The 17,841-nt window shown below is 41.7% G+C and overlaps 1 protein-coding gene across 1 annotated transcript in view; it reads left to right on the top strand.

Annotated features, from left to right (window-relative positions):
- Positions 1-17,841, top strand: part of LOC136586566 (protein HEG-like) — a 44,336-nt gene that overhangs the window by 13,473 nt on the left and 13,022 nt on the right. Inside the window, exons 7-10 of the mRNA XM_066584702.1 lie at positions 6,983-7,134; positions 7,332-7,390; positions 12,026-12,180; positions 17,441-17,569. Coding sequence (XP_066440799.1) covers positions 6,983-7,134; positions 7,332-7,390; positions 12,026-12,180; positions 17,441-17,569 — 495 coding nt within the window. The remainder of the gene's footprint in view (positions 1-6,982; positions 7,135-7,331; positions 7,391-12,025; positions 12,181-17,440; positions 17,570-17,841) is intronic.

Here is a 17,841-nt window from a genome sequence, read left to right as displayed (position 1 = left end):
ATTCGAGTAACTTCCTGCTCGTCTGAAAAGATTCGGGGGGCGGCAGGGGTGAGCAGGGTGTTGCGGGGGGGAGCTGGGGGGGAGAGAAAAAGATCTCCATCCCCGTGCCTCCACCCTGCTCTCCCCCGCCGCCTCCCGAATCTTTTCAGACGAGCAGACAGTTACTCGAATATGCCGATGCTCGTTCGAGTAATTTCCTTAACTGAGCATGCTCGCTCATCTCTATCAGGCACCAATTTTAGGCTGAAACTAAACCTGCAATTCTCACAAGGGTGATAAGTTCTTGAGAATAATTAAAGATAACTACCTTTCCCAACTTGTACGGGAGACAACTAGAGGGAGCGCCATTCTCTACTTATTATTTACCAACAGAACAGACAGAATCATGCGGGTGCAGGTGGAGGGACACTTGGGAAATAGTGACAACAATATAATTAATTTCTCAGTGTCATTCAATAGGAAACCTTATCAGGGAGCAACAAAAAAACTAAACTTTAGTAAAGCAAAATCTGATCAGCTCACAACTTCTATCAGCAACATTTATTGGGACAATGTCCTTTAAAAGTAAAAAAAACTACAAGTAGAAGGAAGCCAATGTGGTGGGACAAGACTGTAAGGGGGGCTATAAGCGAAAAAATGAAAGCGTTTAAATTATTAAAACAAGCCAGTGAAGCACTAAAAACATACAGAGAAAAAAAACAACTGATGTCAGGAAAAGATAAAAACTGCAAAGGAGGAGGCAGAGAGACTGATTGCCAAAGAAAGCAAAAATGACCCTAAATTATTCTTCAATTATAAAAACCGTAATAGGATTTGCACTGTCAACAAATAATGCAGGAGAAAACATAGAAGATAATGGAGGGGGGAGGCAAACCTATTAAATAGTTTTTCTCAAGTGTATTCACAAAGGAAAAAGAAATGTAACATGAGATGCAGGGGAATAAAACGAACTCCCCAAAAAATATCACCTACCTAACGCAGGAGAAAGTGCAGACCCTGTTAAAAAAAAAAACGTAAAACCGAAAAGTCGCGTGGCACAGATGGAATACACCCAAGGATTCTAAGCGAACTAAATGACATGATAGACAGACTGCTATTTCTTATATTTAGGGTCCCTATTGAGACCGGGGTTGTACCACTGCATTGGTGTATTGCCAAAGTGGTTCCAATATACAAAAAGGGGTCAAGAAGGGAGCCTGGTAACTACAGGCCAGTAAGTCTCACTTCAATTTTTGGAAAAATATTCTAGGGATTTCTGAGAGATGCCATCCTGGAATACCTCAAGGAAAACAACCGTATAACTCCCCATCAGCATTGGTTCATGAGGGGTCGATCATGTCAGACCAATTTGATTAGATTCTACAATGAAGTAAGTTCTAGGCTGGACCTGAGAGAGTCTATTGCTCTCGTATATCTGGATTTTTCTAAAGCATTTTACACCGTGATGCATAATAGATTGATATATAAATTGAGACAGCTCAGACTGGGTGAAAGTGTTTGTAGTTGGGTAAAGAACTGACTCGGAGATAGAAACCAGAGGGTGGTAATAAATGGATCGTACTCTGTTTGGGTCACCGTTGTCAGTGGGGTACCACAGGGCTCAGTACTAGGCCCCATTCTGTTCAATATATTTATCAATGACCTGATAGAGGGGCTGCACAGTAAAATATCAATATTTGCAGATGATACGAAAATATACAAGGTAATTAATACAATGGAGGACAATGTGCGGCTACAAATGGACCAAGATAAGTTGATGCCTTAGGTAGAAAAATGTCAAATTAAATTCAATATTGATAAATGTAAGGTTATGCACATGGGCAGGAGAAAGGGATTTCACCATTATACACCAAATGGGGTACTGCTAGGGAAAAGTGATATGGAAAAAGACCTGGGGGTACTAGTGGACTGCAGACTTAACTGAAACAATCAATGCTAATCAGCTGCTGCAAAAGCAAATAAAGTCTTGGGATGCATTAAAAAAGGGATAGGGGCGAGGGACAAGAACATTATTCTTCCACTATATAAGACACTTGTCAGGCCCCACATGGCATGCTGTGTACAGTTGTGGGCACCGGTGCTCAGGAAAAATGTTACAGTGCTTGAGGGGGTTCAAAGAAGGGCAACTAAATTAATAAACGGAATGAGAGGACTGTAATACCCAGAGAGACTATCAAAATTGGCATTATTCACCCTGGAAAAAAGACGGTTAAGGGACGACCAAATGACTATGGAGAAATATATAAGGGGACAATACAAGGATCTCTCCCATGATCTGTTTATACCCAGACTACGACGGTAACAAGAGGAATGAAGGTTTCATCGCCAAAATAGAAGAGTTTTTTTTTACTGTAAGAGCAATGAGACTGTGGAACTCTCTGCCTGAGGACGTGGTGATGGCAAAATGCATAGAGGAGTTTAAGACAGTATTAGACGTCTTTTTAGAGCGCTACGATATTACAAGATATAGATATTAAATAACCAGAGGGGTTGATGATCCGGGTCTTGGAGTCAGATAGGAACTTTCAAAACGTTGATCCAGGGATTATTCTGACTACCATTACGGAGTCGGGAAGGAATTTTTTTCCCCCAAGTGGGCTAAATTGGTTTCTGCCTCATTGGGATTTTTTTGCCTTCCTCTGGATCAACAAGTGGGTGGAGGGGGGGTGAAGGCTGAACTAGATGTACATTGTCTCCCTTCAGCCCAACATACTATATTACTATGTCCTCTGTATACACTACCATACACAGATAAGCTGTCAAATACCAATAGCACCACCCACTGGACCTCTAAGCTCAATATAAGCAGAGATGTAAATGAATAAAATATACGTTACACTGCATCTTGTCCTAAAAAAAATATATATCAATCTGCTCAGCTTATCTCGCTTAATAATTTGCTGCTTGAAGTTGGGCATTATGTTCAAATAGACAGGTTGACCTTTAAGATTTCAGTTGAGCTTTCTGGCAGGGGATTAGATTTCACTATACCGAAAGGGCATTCACACATATCCCACAGTTAAACCATTCACTTTAAAGAGACATGCAGCGTCTAAAGGTGCAAACTTTGGACTGCATTTGACCCGCTTTCCATTCGTTTCCGTAAACTGCACTATTATATCCTTCATAAATAAATAATATACAGAAACCAGGTCAGGCAGGGTCCAACTCTTGCACAGTTCACATGCACGTTTGCCTCATTAAAATTATTGATTCTGCTTTGGAATATGTTGCATAACCTATAATGATTTGCAAAATGACCATCTGTCGGTAAGCTGAACAGAGAGTACTATAGTACTGCCCCCTATGTGCAATAATATAACTACTATAATACTGCTCCCTATGTACAAGAATATAACTACTATAATACTGCTCCCTATGTACAAGAATGTAACTACTATAATACTGCCCCCTATGTACAAGAATATAACTACTATAATACTGCCCCTATGTTTAAAAATATAACTACTATACTACTTCCTCCTATGCACAAGAATATAACTACTATAATACTACCTCCTATGTACAAGAATATAACTACTATAATACTGTCCCCTATGTACAAGAATATAACTACTGTAATACTGCCCCCTATATACAAGAATATAACTACTATAATACTGCTCCCCATATACAGGAATACAACTACTATAATACTGCCTACTATGTACAAGAATATAACTACTATAATACTGCTCCTATGTACAAGAATATAACTACTATAATACTGCCCCTATGTACAAAAATATAACTACTATAACACTGCTCATAAGTACAAGAATCTAACTACTATAATACTGCCCCCTATGTACAAGAATATAACTGCTATAATACTGCCTCTTATGTACAAGAATATAACTACTATAACACTGCTACTATGTACAAGAATATAACTACTATAGCACTGCTCATATGTACAAGAATCTAAGTACTATAATACTGCTCCCTATGTACAAGAATATAACTACTATAATACTGCCCCCTATGTACAAGAATATAACTACTATAATACTGCTCCTATGTACATGGATATAACTACTATAATACTGCTCCCTATGTACAAGAATATAACTGCTATAATACTGCCTCCTATGTGCAAGAATATAACGACTATAATACTGCTCCTATGTACAAGAATATAACTACTATAATACTGGCCCCTATGTACAAGAATATAACTACTATAATACTGCCTCCTATGTACAGGAATATGACTACTGTAATACTGCCTCTTATGTACAAGAATATAACTACTATAATACTGCTCCCTATGTACAAGAATATAACTACTATAATGCTGCTTCTATGTACAAGAATATAAATACTATAATACTGCCTCCTATGTATAAGAATATAACTAGTATAATACTGCCTCCAATGCACAAGAATATAACTACTATAATACTGCTGCTATGTACATGAATATATCTCCAATAATAATGCTCCTATGTACAAGAATATAACTACTATAATACTGCCCCCTATGTACAAGAATATAACTACTATAATACTGCCTCCTATGTGCAAGAATATAACTACAATAATACTGCTCCTATGTACAAGAATATAACTACTATAACTCTGCCCCCTATGTACAAAAATATATCTACTATAATACTGCCCCCTATGTACAAGAATATAACTACTATAATACTGCCTCCTATGTGCAAGAATATAACTACAATAATACTGCTCCTATGTACAAGAATATAACTACTATAATACTGCCCCCTATGTACAAGAATATAACTACTATAATGCTGCCTCCTATGTACAAGAATATGACTACTGTAATACTGCCTCTTATGTACAAGAATATAACTACTATAATACTGCCCCCTATGTACAAGAATATATCTACTATAATACTGCCCCCTATGTACAAGAATATAACTACTATAATACTGCCTCCTATGTGCAAGAATATAACTACAATAATACTGCTCCTATGTACAAGAATATAACTACTATAATACTACCTCCTATGTACAAGAATATAACTACTGTAATACTGCCCCTATATACAAGAATATAACTACTATAATACTGCCCCCTATGTACAAGAATATAACTACTATAATACTGCTCCCCATATACAAGAATACAACTACTATAATACTGCCTACTATGTACAAGAATATAACTACTATAATACTGCTCCTATGTACAAGAATATAACTACTATAATACTACCCCCTATGTACAAGAATATAACTACTATAATACTGCCCCTTATGTACAAGAATATAACTACTATAATACTGCCTCTTATGTACAAGAACATAACTACTATAATACTGCCTCCTATGTACAAGAATATAACTACTATAATACTTCTCCTACGTACAAGAATATAACTACTATAGCACTGCTCATATGTTCAAGAATCTAACTACTATAATACTGCTCCCTATGTTTAAAGGGGTTGTCCCGCGGCAGCAAGTGGGTCTATACACTTCTGTATGGCCATAATAATGCACTTTGTAATGTACATTGTGCATTAATTATGAGCCATACAGAAGTTATAAAAAGTTTTTCACTTACCTGCTCCGCTGCTGGCGTCCTCGTTCCCATGGTTGCCGTCTAATTTTCGCCGTCTAAAATGGCCTAATGGCCAAATTAGACGCGCTTGCGCAGTCCAGGTCTTCTCCTGTTCTCTATGGGGCTCCGTGTAGCTCCGTGTAGCTCCGCCCCATCACGTGCCGATTCCAGCCAATCAGGAGGCTGGAATCGGCAATGGACCGCACAGAAGAGCTGCGGTCCACGGAGGAAGAGGATCCCGGCGGCCATCTTCAGCCGGTAAGTATAGAAGTCACCGGAGCGCGGGGATTAAGGTAAGCGCTGAGCGGTTTTTTTCTTTATGTCCCTGCATCGGGGTTGTCTCGCGCCGAACGGGGGGGGGGGTTGGAAAAAAAAAACCCGTTTTGGCGCGGGACAACCCCTTTAAAAATATAACTACTATACTACTACCTCCTATGTACAAGAATATAACTACTATAATACTGCCCCCTATGTACAAGAATATAACTACTATAATACTGCTCATATGTAAAAGAATATAACTACTATAATACTGCCCCCTATGCACAAGAATATAACTACTATAATACTGCCCCTATATACAAGAATGTAACTACTATAATACTGCTCCTATGTACAAGAATATAACTACTGTAATACTGCCTCCTATGTACAAGAATATAACTACTATAATACTGCCCCCTATGTACAAGAATATAACTACTATAATACTGCCTCCTATGTACAAGAATATAACTACTATAATACTGCCCCCTATGTACAAGAATATAACTACTATAATACTGCTCCTATGTACAAGAATATAACTACTATAATACTGCCTCCTATGTACAAGAATATAACTACTATAATACTGCCCCCTATGTACAAGAATATAACTACTATAATACTGCCCCTATATACAAGAATGTAACTACTATAATACTGCTCCTATGTACAAGAATATAACTACTATAATACTGCCCCCTATGTACAAGAATATAACTACTATAATACTGCCTCCTATGTACAAGAATATAACTACTATAATACTGCCTCCTATGTACAAGAATATAACTACTATAATACTGCCCCCTATGTACAAGAATATAACTACTATAATACTGCCCCTATATACAAGAATGTAACTACTATAATACTGCTCCTATGTACAAGAATATAACTACTATAATACTGCCCCCTATGTACAAGAATATAACTACTATAATACTGCCTCCTATGTACAAGAATATAACTACTATAATACTGCCTCCTATGTACAAGAATATAACTACTATAATACTGCCCCTTATGTACAAGAATATAACTACTATAATACTGCTCCCTATGTACAAGAATATAACTACTATAATACTGCTCCCTATGTACTAGGATATAACTACTATAATAGTTTTACATATTTTTACTGCAACCTAACTTTTTCATCTTCATTCCATGGAAGCCAGAACATTCCCGGCTAGGATTCCCTTCTCCGTTCTGTACTGGAATGAGATGTCAGGAAACACAACTGAACGTAATAATGATGATGATGATGAAATTGAACATATGGCGGGCGCTCAGTATCATGAGGGTGCACGCAGAGTGGAGGTCCTGGTAAGAATCACTGGCTGTGAACACCAGAGATAGGCTAGTATTGGAGGGCTTTAGACATTTCTTCATACCTCCATCTTCTTGTTGTGATGTACATCATGTTTCTTACTCTTGGTGACCCCTCCCCTACTTGGTCTCCCACACTTAGTCCTTTGACAACAGAATTCATGATATGAAAATAAAATTTTCTTTCTCTTCAGTTCCAGAATATTCTTGGCCACATTCCGGGTTATCTTTCTACATCGGTCATTGATGTCCAGTGAGTAATATCCATATAATATGTGCGACAGAGAAAACCAAAACAAAGGTTTGATCTGGTGTTAGCCAGTAGAGCAAAATGTGATTATTCCCAGCAAGAGAAATCACGTAATCTTGTAGATATGATAACTTTTAATGGCTAACAAAAATACATGATGTTACAGCGAGCTTTCAAGGTTCGCAAGCTCGCTAATACATCATGTATTTTTGTTAGCCATTAAAAGGTATCATATCTACAAGATTACTTGGTTTCTCTTGCAGAGAAAACCAAACCGTGGTTCCATGTTAGCCAGTAGAGCAAAGTGTGATTGTTCTCAGTAAGAAAAGCCAAGTAGTCTTGTAGATATGAAACCTTTTAATGGCTAACAAAAATACATGATGTTACAGCGAGCTTTCGGATCTTCTATGGACACTTCCTCAGGCTAAATGAAACTGGATTTCGAAGGAGCCTCACAAACATGGTTCTTTCTGTTGCTGTGATTTTCAAGCGCTGTCTGTCCTATTTTTTGTGTTTAGCGCTCCTCATGAATGATAAACTCTGCCTCCGAAAATGAAAGTAAAATCGCAGCGATTGAAATCACGGCGCTTTGCCGGGGCCATGTGTGGTCTTACACCATCTAAATTGACCCTAAGGCCTCATGTCCATGGGCAGTTCATATTCTTCATGCGGGAGCCTACCTCATAATCAGACCCTGCCTGCGGCAGGCAGCAGCGTCCGCACAAATCTCTATTCCTCCGGGACATCTGTACTGCGGATGGTCTGTACGGCTCGCTGTCAGACATGCGCAGTACAATTTTTTTTTTTAATCTCCTGCTCCTCCTGTGGATTCCGTGGCTAATGCAGAGTAAGCTGCGGACAGGCCACGGATAGGACAGCTTCTATTGACTTCAATGGAAGCCATCTGTGCAGGAACCGCACTGAAATGGAACATGCCGATCTGATTTACGCATCCAAAGATCCGCAAATCAAATGCGCATGCTTTTATTCAGCTGTAGATGCCCATTTTATGGGCGGCTTGAACTGCAGATCATCTGCGCAGTTGCCCCACGTTGATTCTGCAATTGAAATCTGTCCGTTGACATTGGGCTTTAGGCTGCCAGCACATGAATAAGCTGTATTCCACATTTGGGAGCCCACAGCAGAATCTGTCCTTGTCTACTGCCGGCCACCGCACGTATTCTGTATTGTGGATGACTGTGGCGGCTCGCTGTCAATCATGCGCATTACTTTTTTTTTTAATATTAGTTTTTCCCACGCCGTCACTAGGCGATGTCATGGGTACCCGCAACCTATCCACAATTTCAATTGCAGATGGGCCTCAGGTCGGACGAAATGGAAGACGTCTGTTTGGAATCTGCACGAAAATAGAACATGCTGAGAGTTTTCCTCCACTTGTAGAATTCGATTCTGCATGTGTGTAAGAAACAGCGATTTTACAACATGTTCTGAACAGTTTTTGCTGCGGATCCTTGGTGTGAACACTGACCGCGGCTTCCACAATCCGTTCGTGTGCCACCAGCCTTAGGCTTTATTCGCATAAGGGTTTTTACCCAGCTATTTAGCCGCATTTTCACGCCGGGCCAAATATTGCGACCATCTGAGGTATTGGATTCCAATGCATTCATTCACTCACGTGATTTTGCGTCGCTAACAATCACCCAGCAGGAAAAATTAGCACATACGCTGCCGATTCTGGTGGGCGCTTTTACGCGCGGACGGATAAGAAAGTTCTGGTTCTATCTTGCGACCGATATATGCTGGCCGGTCCAATAGATTCCTATGGAAGCTGGAAAAATAGGGAGGGGGAGTGAGTTTAGCAGCGTCCAATGCAGGGGAAAGCTTAAAGGTGCCTCTATTTAGGCATTTGAAGTCATTCCAAGGATTTATGCCAAGCGAGGGCTTTAAAGGCTGTGGCATATTCTTTCACTAATTCGTCGCACCCTGCCATGTGAATGGACGAGAAAACGCTAGCTAAGCTCGGAACTTGATCCTCATTCACGTGTGGGCAACCATTAAAACGCATACACTTGTGGAATGGAGTCTTTAATTAGTATAATACAAACCCATAAAATGCTATAAAATGTTTACTTTTATCATTTTTTGTGACAGACTTCACAGGGTGCAGAGAAATGTGCCAACCTCTACACCTTAAGGCCTTAGTCACACGGGCGTTTTTTCACGCGATTTGCGCATCGCATGACAGATGCGCATGCGCAAATCGCGTGACCGGCGCCGAAAAATCGGCCCAAAAATCGCCCGAAAATCTGCTCCTAGCCACGTTTCATTAGAAACGGGCCGGAGCTGTCCAGCGCATTGCATTCAATGGAGACGGCAATACAGCGGCTCCATTGAATGCAAGCGCTGCGGGCGAGTGTGGGATGAATTGTCGGGAAGGGGTTAAATATATAACCCCTTTCCTGCAATGCATCCTGAAAAGTGAAAAAATAAAAAAAATGTATGTACTTACCTGCTCCCGGCAGCTGGAGATCCCGGCGGCCGGCCTGCAGTGGGTGTGAAGGGGGTGTGACTCAGGCTTGCCCCTGATTGGCTCAGCGCTGAGCCAATCAGAAGCAAGTCTCAGTCACACCCATTCATGAATTCATGAATGGGTATGACTGAGATCAGCCTCTGATTGGCTCAGGCTGAGCCAATCAGGGGCAAGCCTGAGTCACACCCCCTTCACACCCACTGCAAGACGGCCGCGGGGATCTCAGGCTGTCGGGAGCAGGTGAGTACATCCTTTTTTTTAATTTTTTCACTTTTTAGGATGCATTGCAGGAAAGGGGTTATATATTTAACCCCTTCCCGACAATTAACCCCGCGCACGCCGGCAGCCCATTGCTTTCAATGGAGCGGCTGTATTGCCGCTCCATTGAATTCAATGGGCAAACATCGTTCTTCTCTGCCACAGCTGTTCCAGCTGTGGCAGAGAAGAATGATTTGTCTTCTATATGTTCTCATTGGGGTCGGCGCTGCTGCCGCCGGCCCCATTGAGCGCATATAGAGAAGAGAACAGGAATCGCAGATCGCAGATAGGTGCGATCTGCGATTTCTGTTCTCTAATTTATCGGACGAGCGCATAAAAAGCGCTCATGTGTCCGATACCATTGCAAAGCAATGGTTTTAAAAAATCGCCGGACGCATGCGCATGCGCAAATCGCGGCAATAAACGCCCGTGTGACTGAGCCCTAAGGGCGGCTTCAGACGACCGTATATTGGCCAGGTTTTCCCGACCAGCCGATATACGGTGTCCCTCTCTGCAGGGGGAGGAGGCTGGAAGAGCCAGGAGCAGTGCTCTGAGCTCCCGCCCGCCCCCTCTCTGCTAGAGATGAGCGAACGTACTCTTTTCGGGTAACTGACTACACGGACGAAAAGATTCGGGGGGCATCGGGGGTGAGCGGGGGGTTGCAGAGGGGAGTGGGGGGGGGGAGCCAGAAATGTAATAGGAGGCATCGCTCCTTTTGATTTCAATGGGAGTCAAACCGTCTATTACACTTCCAGCCCTGACCATTGATGTGGAGAGCCGAGCTCACTGCACCGACAGCGGGCTGGAGCATCAGCTGATTGGTGGGGATCCCGAATGGTAGATTCCCACCAATCAACTAATGAGGACTTATCGTGAGGATAGGTCATTAATAGTAAGAGCCTGGAAAACCCCTGCAATTTTTTCATATATCTTTACACGAAAAACGTTTGCTATCAGATGAATGAGGGTGTAATAGATGGTCAGCTGGGGGATGGGGTTAGAATAATGATTTATTAATTTTGTCTGTTCATTTCCACCTTTCTGATACAGAGCTCTAAATCTCCTATATATAGTTGCATAATACAATTCTGTCCGCCTACAGTAACCAATAGGGGGAATTCAGCATATTACTGTATTATTTAATTCAATGTATATACAGTATGCAGTAAGCTTTTTAGCTCCCCCTGGTGGTGACTACAGGCAGACAGAATTTTAGTATGTAACTTTATGTCTATACAGGAAACCTGGAGCTAAGTTTCATAAAAGCAATGTAGGATTTTCCCTACCACTAATGTGCAGAGTAGTCCTGAGTTTGGCTAAAATGCTGCCCATGAACAGTTGAATGGACTCCTCTCCAGCCAGGACTACTAAAACGTAGAACATGTATTGGCTGCATGAAACACTTCGGGATTAGAGATGAGCGAGCATACTCGCTAAGGGCAATTGCTCGATCGAGCATTGCCCTTAGCGAGTACCTGCCCGCTCGGGACCAAAGATTCGGCTGCCGGCGACGGGCGGGGAGCAGCGGGGGAGAGCGGGGAGGAACGGAGGGGAGATCTCTCTCTCCCCCCAGCTCACCCCCGCCCATGGCCGCAACTCACCTGTCACCCGCGCCGGCAGCCGAACCTTTTTTTCCAAGCGTGGAGATACTCGCTAAGAACAATGCTCGATCGAGCAGTTGTCCTTAGTGAGTATGCTCGCTCATCTCTATTCGGGATCCATCTCCCCTTTAGAGCCACACAAAATATTGTGGACCTCTAGTGACTATTGAAGCAAGCCCTATGCTTATGAAATGGAGGAAGTAGGGACAGATGCCCCTTATATTCACAGAAGAGAGGAGTTTGGGGCATTTTTTGGGTTGATGTTAATTGCAGCTCTGCCTTATTTAGGTTAAATGAGGGCCTTGTGACGATTGTTCATTCGTTCTCCACTCTGTATCCAGTCACTGAGGAGGATGTGTGGAAGGAACTGACTGTCTCCCCGATGCTCTGCACTGAACCCCATCCCAGCTGTATGTCTCCACTGACCATTAACAACTATCAAGGTAAGATGACTCCTGAATAGAGATGAGCGAGCACCAAAATGCTCGGTTGCTCGTTACTCGAGTCGAACTTTCAGTGATGCTCGAGAGTTCGTTTCGAGTAACGAGCCCCATTGAAGTCAATGGGCGACTCGAGCATTTTTGTATATGACTGGTGCTCCGCTAAGGTTTTCATTTGTGAAAATCATAGCAAATCACCAAAGTCATGTAAAAAACACAGAAATGGATAGGGCAGGCGAAGAGCAACATGCAGGGCTGCATTTCGGGCTCCGAGGTCTCACTATTAAGCCACAATAGTGGCAAGAGTGAGACCCCCCCCCCCCCGCACTGTCAGCATAACGATCGTTCTCCTCTGCCACAGCTGTAACAGCTGTGGCAGAGAAGAACGATGTTAGCCCATTGAATTCAATGGAGCCAGCAATACAGCCGGCTCCAATGAAAGCAATGGGCTGCCGGCGAGCGCGGGATGAATTTTCGGGAAGGGCTTAAAAATATAAGCCCTTACCTGAAAAAGAAAGATTTTAGTGTAAAAAAGAATAAAAATGAAGGCATTCTCTACAATGGAGCCGCTGCTGCTGCCGGCGACTCCATTGAAGACAATGGTCTGCTGGCACACCTGAATTCTTTTTCAGGGAAGGACTTTACATATAAGCCATTCCCTGGAAATGAATTAAAAGTGATTTAAAAAACAAAAAAAAATAGATACTCACCTCCCTTCAGCTGCCGGGGCACAGCTGCGTGTTCTCCTGCTGTCCCCTGCACTGTGGTGCTGAACTGCTGTCATTCAGCTGAGAGCTGCGCTGAGCCAATCAGAGGCAACACTCACTCACCCATTCATGAATTCATGAATGGGTGTGAGTGAGATCTGCCTCTGATTGGCTCAGCGCTGAGCCAATCAGGGGGCAGATCTGACTCACACCCCCTTCACACCCACTGCAGGCCAGCCGTGCTGAACTCCATCTGCCGGGACAAGGTGAGTATATATATATTTTTTATTTTTACACATTTCTGGATGAATTGCAGGGAAGGGCTTATATATTTAAGACCTTCCCGACAATTCATCCCGCGATCGCCGGCAGACCATTGCTTTCAATGGAGCTGGCTGTATTGCCGGCTCCATTGAATTCAATGGGCTAACATCGTTCTGCCGGGACAAGGTGAGTATATTTATTTTTTATTTTTACACATTTCTGGATGAATTGCAGGGAAGGGCTTATATATTTAAGCCCTTCCCGACAATTCATCCCGCGATCGCCGGCAGCCCATTGCTTTCAATGGAGCCGCTGTATTGCTGGCTCCATTGAATTCAATGGTCAGTGCTCGTTTAATCGAGACGAGTACCGCGTGGTGCTCGTCTCGAGTAACGAGCATCTCGAGCACCCTAATACTCGAACGAGCATCAAGCTCGGACGAGTATGCTCGCTCATCTCTACTCCTGAACAATGGTTGCCAGGAAATGTTCAACCTGCGATCCATCTTCTCAATGTGTTGATCCAGAAAGAAGATCCTTAATAGTCACATTAATATTGGAAAAATCTGCCCGAAAATGTCACAGTTTTTTTTGTTGTAAATTTTGACTTGACCGTATGTCTCATGTAAAGATATTTGGCGCAGAACTCACTCGCCTGAAGTTTATTTTTAACGCCTTCATGACATAATAAATTTTAGCCTTAAGAACCAGTAAATTATTTACCCTTTTGTGTTCCAGCGGTCATAATTTTTTTTTTTTTGTCAATGTAGCTGTATGAGATGAGTTCTAGTTTTTATAAGAACCAATTTCATGTAATATAATGTATTGAATAACTTTTTCATTTTTTTTATTGAGGGGCAATAGAAAACAAAACTAATTGTCGTATCTGGTACTGTCTGTGACAATTTTAGATTTTTTTTTTATCTTCACTTTTCTTAAAGGGGTTGTCCCGCGAAACAAAGTGGGTCTATACACTTCTGTATGGCCATATTAATGCACTTTGTAATATACATCGTGCATTAAATATGAGCCATACAGAAGTTATTCACTTACCTGTTCCGTTGCTGGCGTCCTCGTCTCCATGGTGCCGTCTAATTTTCAGCGTCTAATCGCCCGATTAGACGCGCTTGCGCAGTCCGGTCTTCTCCGTGTTGAATGGGGCTGCTCGTGCTGGAGAGCTGCTCCTCGTAGCTCCGCCCCGTCACGTGTGCCGATTCCAGCCAATCAGGAGGCTGGAATCGGCAATGGACCGCACAGAAGACCTGCGGTCCACCGAGGGTGAAGATCCCGGCAGCCATCTTCGCAAGGTAAGTAAGAAGTCACCGGAGCGCGGGGATTCAGGTAAGTACTATCCGGTTTTTTTTTCAACACATGCATCGGGTTTGTCTCGCGCCGAACGGGGGGGCTATTGAAAAAAAAAAAATAAACGTTTCGGCGCGGGACAACCCCTTTAAGCCTTAATTTTTAATTTTTCTGTCGACATAGCCATATGAGGGCTTGTTTTTTGTGTGATAAGCTGTAGTTTGCATTGGTACCATTTTGGGGTCACTTTTTTTTATCACTTTTATTGCATTTTTTGGCAGGCGAAATCAATCAAGCATTTTTTTTTAGAGTGTTTGCCAGGCTGGATAAAAAGTATGGTCAATTTATTGCACAAGTTGTTACGATGTGATGATGCCAAACATGTATTTCTTTATTTTGGGGGGAAAAAAAGGTAAAGTGCACAAAAAAGGGTTTTTCTTTCACTATTTTCCAAACAGATTTTTTGGATTATTTTACTTTTTTTTAAACCCTTTTCATGTCCTTGTTAGGGACTTGAACCGGCGATCCTTTGATTGCTCAGATAGTGTATTATCTCTTTTCTTCAACATGACAAGATGTGGCAAACCTGTCAGCCATTGTCTGGTATCTGGTTGCCATGGCAACCCATCAGCCCCCTGTTTTTGGATAGTGGAAGGCCAATGACAGCACAGCTCATTGTGGCATGTAAGGGATGAACAGCGAGAAGAAGAATTCTCTGCGATCCTTGCCAATGCAGCGGCATGTTAGCTGTCAGCCACAGACGGCTCTTTCTGTTGATGGAACTCAACCAATATGCTGGAGCATTTGTTGGGTAGAACTGGGTCCCCGTAAGAGGGATCTGGACAAAACATTACAACGTGAGGAGGCGCGCTGAATCATCCGCCTTAGAAGTAAGAGCCCTTTGGGCCGAAATGGGGGATTATCTTACTCAGCATTTATTTGAAACCAGCTTTTGGAAACTCTATTCAGTCACTTCTGTGAATTGTTCAACTATTGATAAGGCTTTTGCTTTGTAATATAGCACTGCCATGATCAACTAACAGCTTCTCATGTGGCCAGTGTAGGGTACTGCGACCCTGTGACAGGAGGGATAGTGCATACTAGTATGCCTTAGGAGTCGCTCAATATAAATAGCTGCATCGCCTATGAACTAGTAGTGAAATATACGCATGGACTAGAAGGAATTATAAAAACTAATATTTTATTATCCTAATTATGGGGCCCCATCTAGGTGTCTGTGGGTAACATCGGACTTACCCCACGGGCTTAATCTACATTGAATTATTATTCTGCATGAGTAACAGTTAACCCTTTCCAAGTCAGTTTTGGATTCAGGGTTTCCTAAAAGGCTTTCTCTTTTTGCTGTTATACAACGGTGCCATCTGCTGGCTAAAGTCAGTGTGTGTGCGCCAGAGAGCCTCCGACAGCAGAGTGGCTTGCAATAGACACGAAGAATACCCAGTCGGACGTTTTCTGACATTGGAGCTGTACAAGCTTCAATCAGAATGTAGGAAGACGGCAGACAGTGGATTGGAAAGGGTTAAGATTGGAAGATGCAGTATACTATAGAATACGCTCAGACATTGCCATGTTTAGGTCTGTGCCACCCGCAGTACCATGGGTACATACGGGCATCATTTTTACATTCTGACAGTACAGTTACGTCCCATGCTTTCGGAATTTGTATGTAGGCAGAAGGGGAGTCGATCCCATTCCATAAAATGTGTGCGTCGGTTGTTTCTTACAGCCACAATCAGCAAATCAGCACTCTCACTGACCGCAATGGTTAACCTATTAAATACCACCATCATTTCTGACAGCTGCATTTAAATGTCCTGATTGGAATTTGGGGGTCCCAAACGGCCCCCAGTGATGAGATCGCAGGGTGGCGTTTTGTTGCTATGTGGCATGGCTTTATAGGTTGCCTGTCAAATGTTTACTATGGTATTAAAATGTAATACTATGGTATTAAATCATACTGCAGAAGCGATCAAAGCATCACAAGTTCTAGTCCCGGATGCTGACTAAAAAAAAAAACATGTAAAAATCTGTTTAAAAAGCTTTAATAATTATGAAAAAAATAATAGGTAATAAAAGTTAAAGAAAAAAAAACCTTTTGCCATAATTAAAATAAAAAAAAAAAACTTACTTGGTATTGCTGTGTCTATAGAAGTCCAATCTATTAAAGTAATACATTATTTATCACACTCTCTGAATATCGTTAGAAGAAAAAAACACGTCAGAATTTTGTAATGAAAAGCAATCAAAAAGTCATGTGCTCCAAAATAAAACCAATAGAAACTACAGGGCGTCGCATAAAAAACGAGCCCTCATACAACTATGTTGACGAAAAGTTAATAAAAGCATTATGGAAATAAGAAGATGGTGGCAGGAAATAATTTTAATTATTTTATTTAATTTTTTTTTTCCATTTCATTCCACTTAGAATTTTTTTAGTTGTTCAGTATATTATTTGCTACATTACATAGTACCATTAAAAAATACAACTCGTCCCGCAAACAACAAGCCCTCATGCAGAGACGTTGATGGATAAATAAAAGAGTTAGGATTTTTTTGAAAATGCAGAGGAAAAAACGAGAATGAAAAAAAGGTCTGCGTCCTTAAGGGGTTAAAGGGTTATAAAATTGAGCCTTACTGTAATCTCTTGAAGCAAGATCTAGAACTTTACTGCTATAATTGCAAAGAATCCTTCCCAAACTGGCAAAGAATCCTTCTGTCCTATAGACACTGATGATATGATTTGTCCTGTATTGATCCATGGAGAAGCAGAGATGACGCCAGCGCGGTCTGACAGCATTTGTATTAATCTAGGGTGTATAAGACGGCTGTATACCAAGGGGTCTTTTAACCCTCTCCTTTAATTTAAATATATATGTATATATACACAAGGGGGGAATATATATTCCCGTCCTTGTGTCTGGTTTAAGTTTTACTCTTCATTTTATTATTGTCCTATTGTCTACATTGCAGATCTTAGTCTGTGCGACTTTGACATATGTGACACCACTTCCAGCAACTGCCATAATTATGGGGGGCTTGTGACGTGTGAGTGTCGCAGAGCGTATTATAAGTTCAGTCCCACAGACCGCTCGTGTAGAGGTAAGACAGCAAGTTATGGTCATTTAGCCAGTCACCTGGCTGCACCTGGTCATTAAAGTGCTCGACCAATTCAGTATAACTAAAACTCAATCATTTTATAATGAAACTTTCTACTAGACTTTGTTTTTCAGGTTTTAATCATTTTCAAGATCTCTGCTTGCTGTGAGGGGAGTAGAACATTCATTATTTACATGCAGAGTCTGAAAACCCATACACATCAAAAATAGTTGACCGTTTATTACACTTGTATCCCATCTGGACAGTGTTCTGTG

This window comes from Eleutherodactylus coqui, chromosome 12 (assembly GCF_035609145.1).
Source record: "Eleutherodactylus coqui strain aEleCoq1 chromosome 12, aEleCoq1.hap1, whole genome shotgun sequence".
NCBI lineage: Eukaryota > Metazoa > Chordata > Amphibia > Anura > Eleutherodactylidae > Eleutherodactylus > Eleutherodactylus coqui.
The sequence above is the reverse complement of the archived record's forward strand: the minus strand, read 5'-3'. Positions and strand labels throughout refer to the sequence as shown.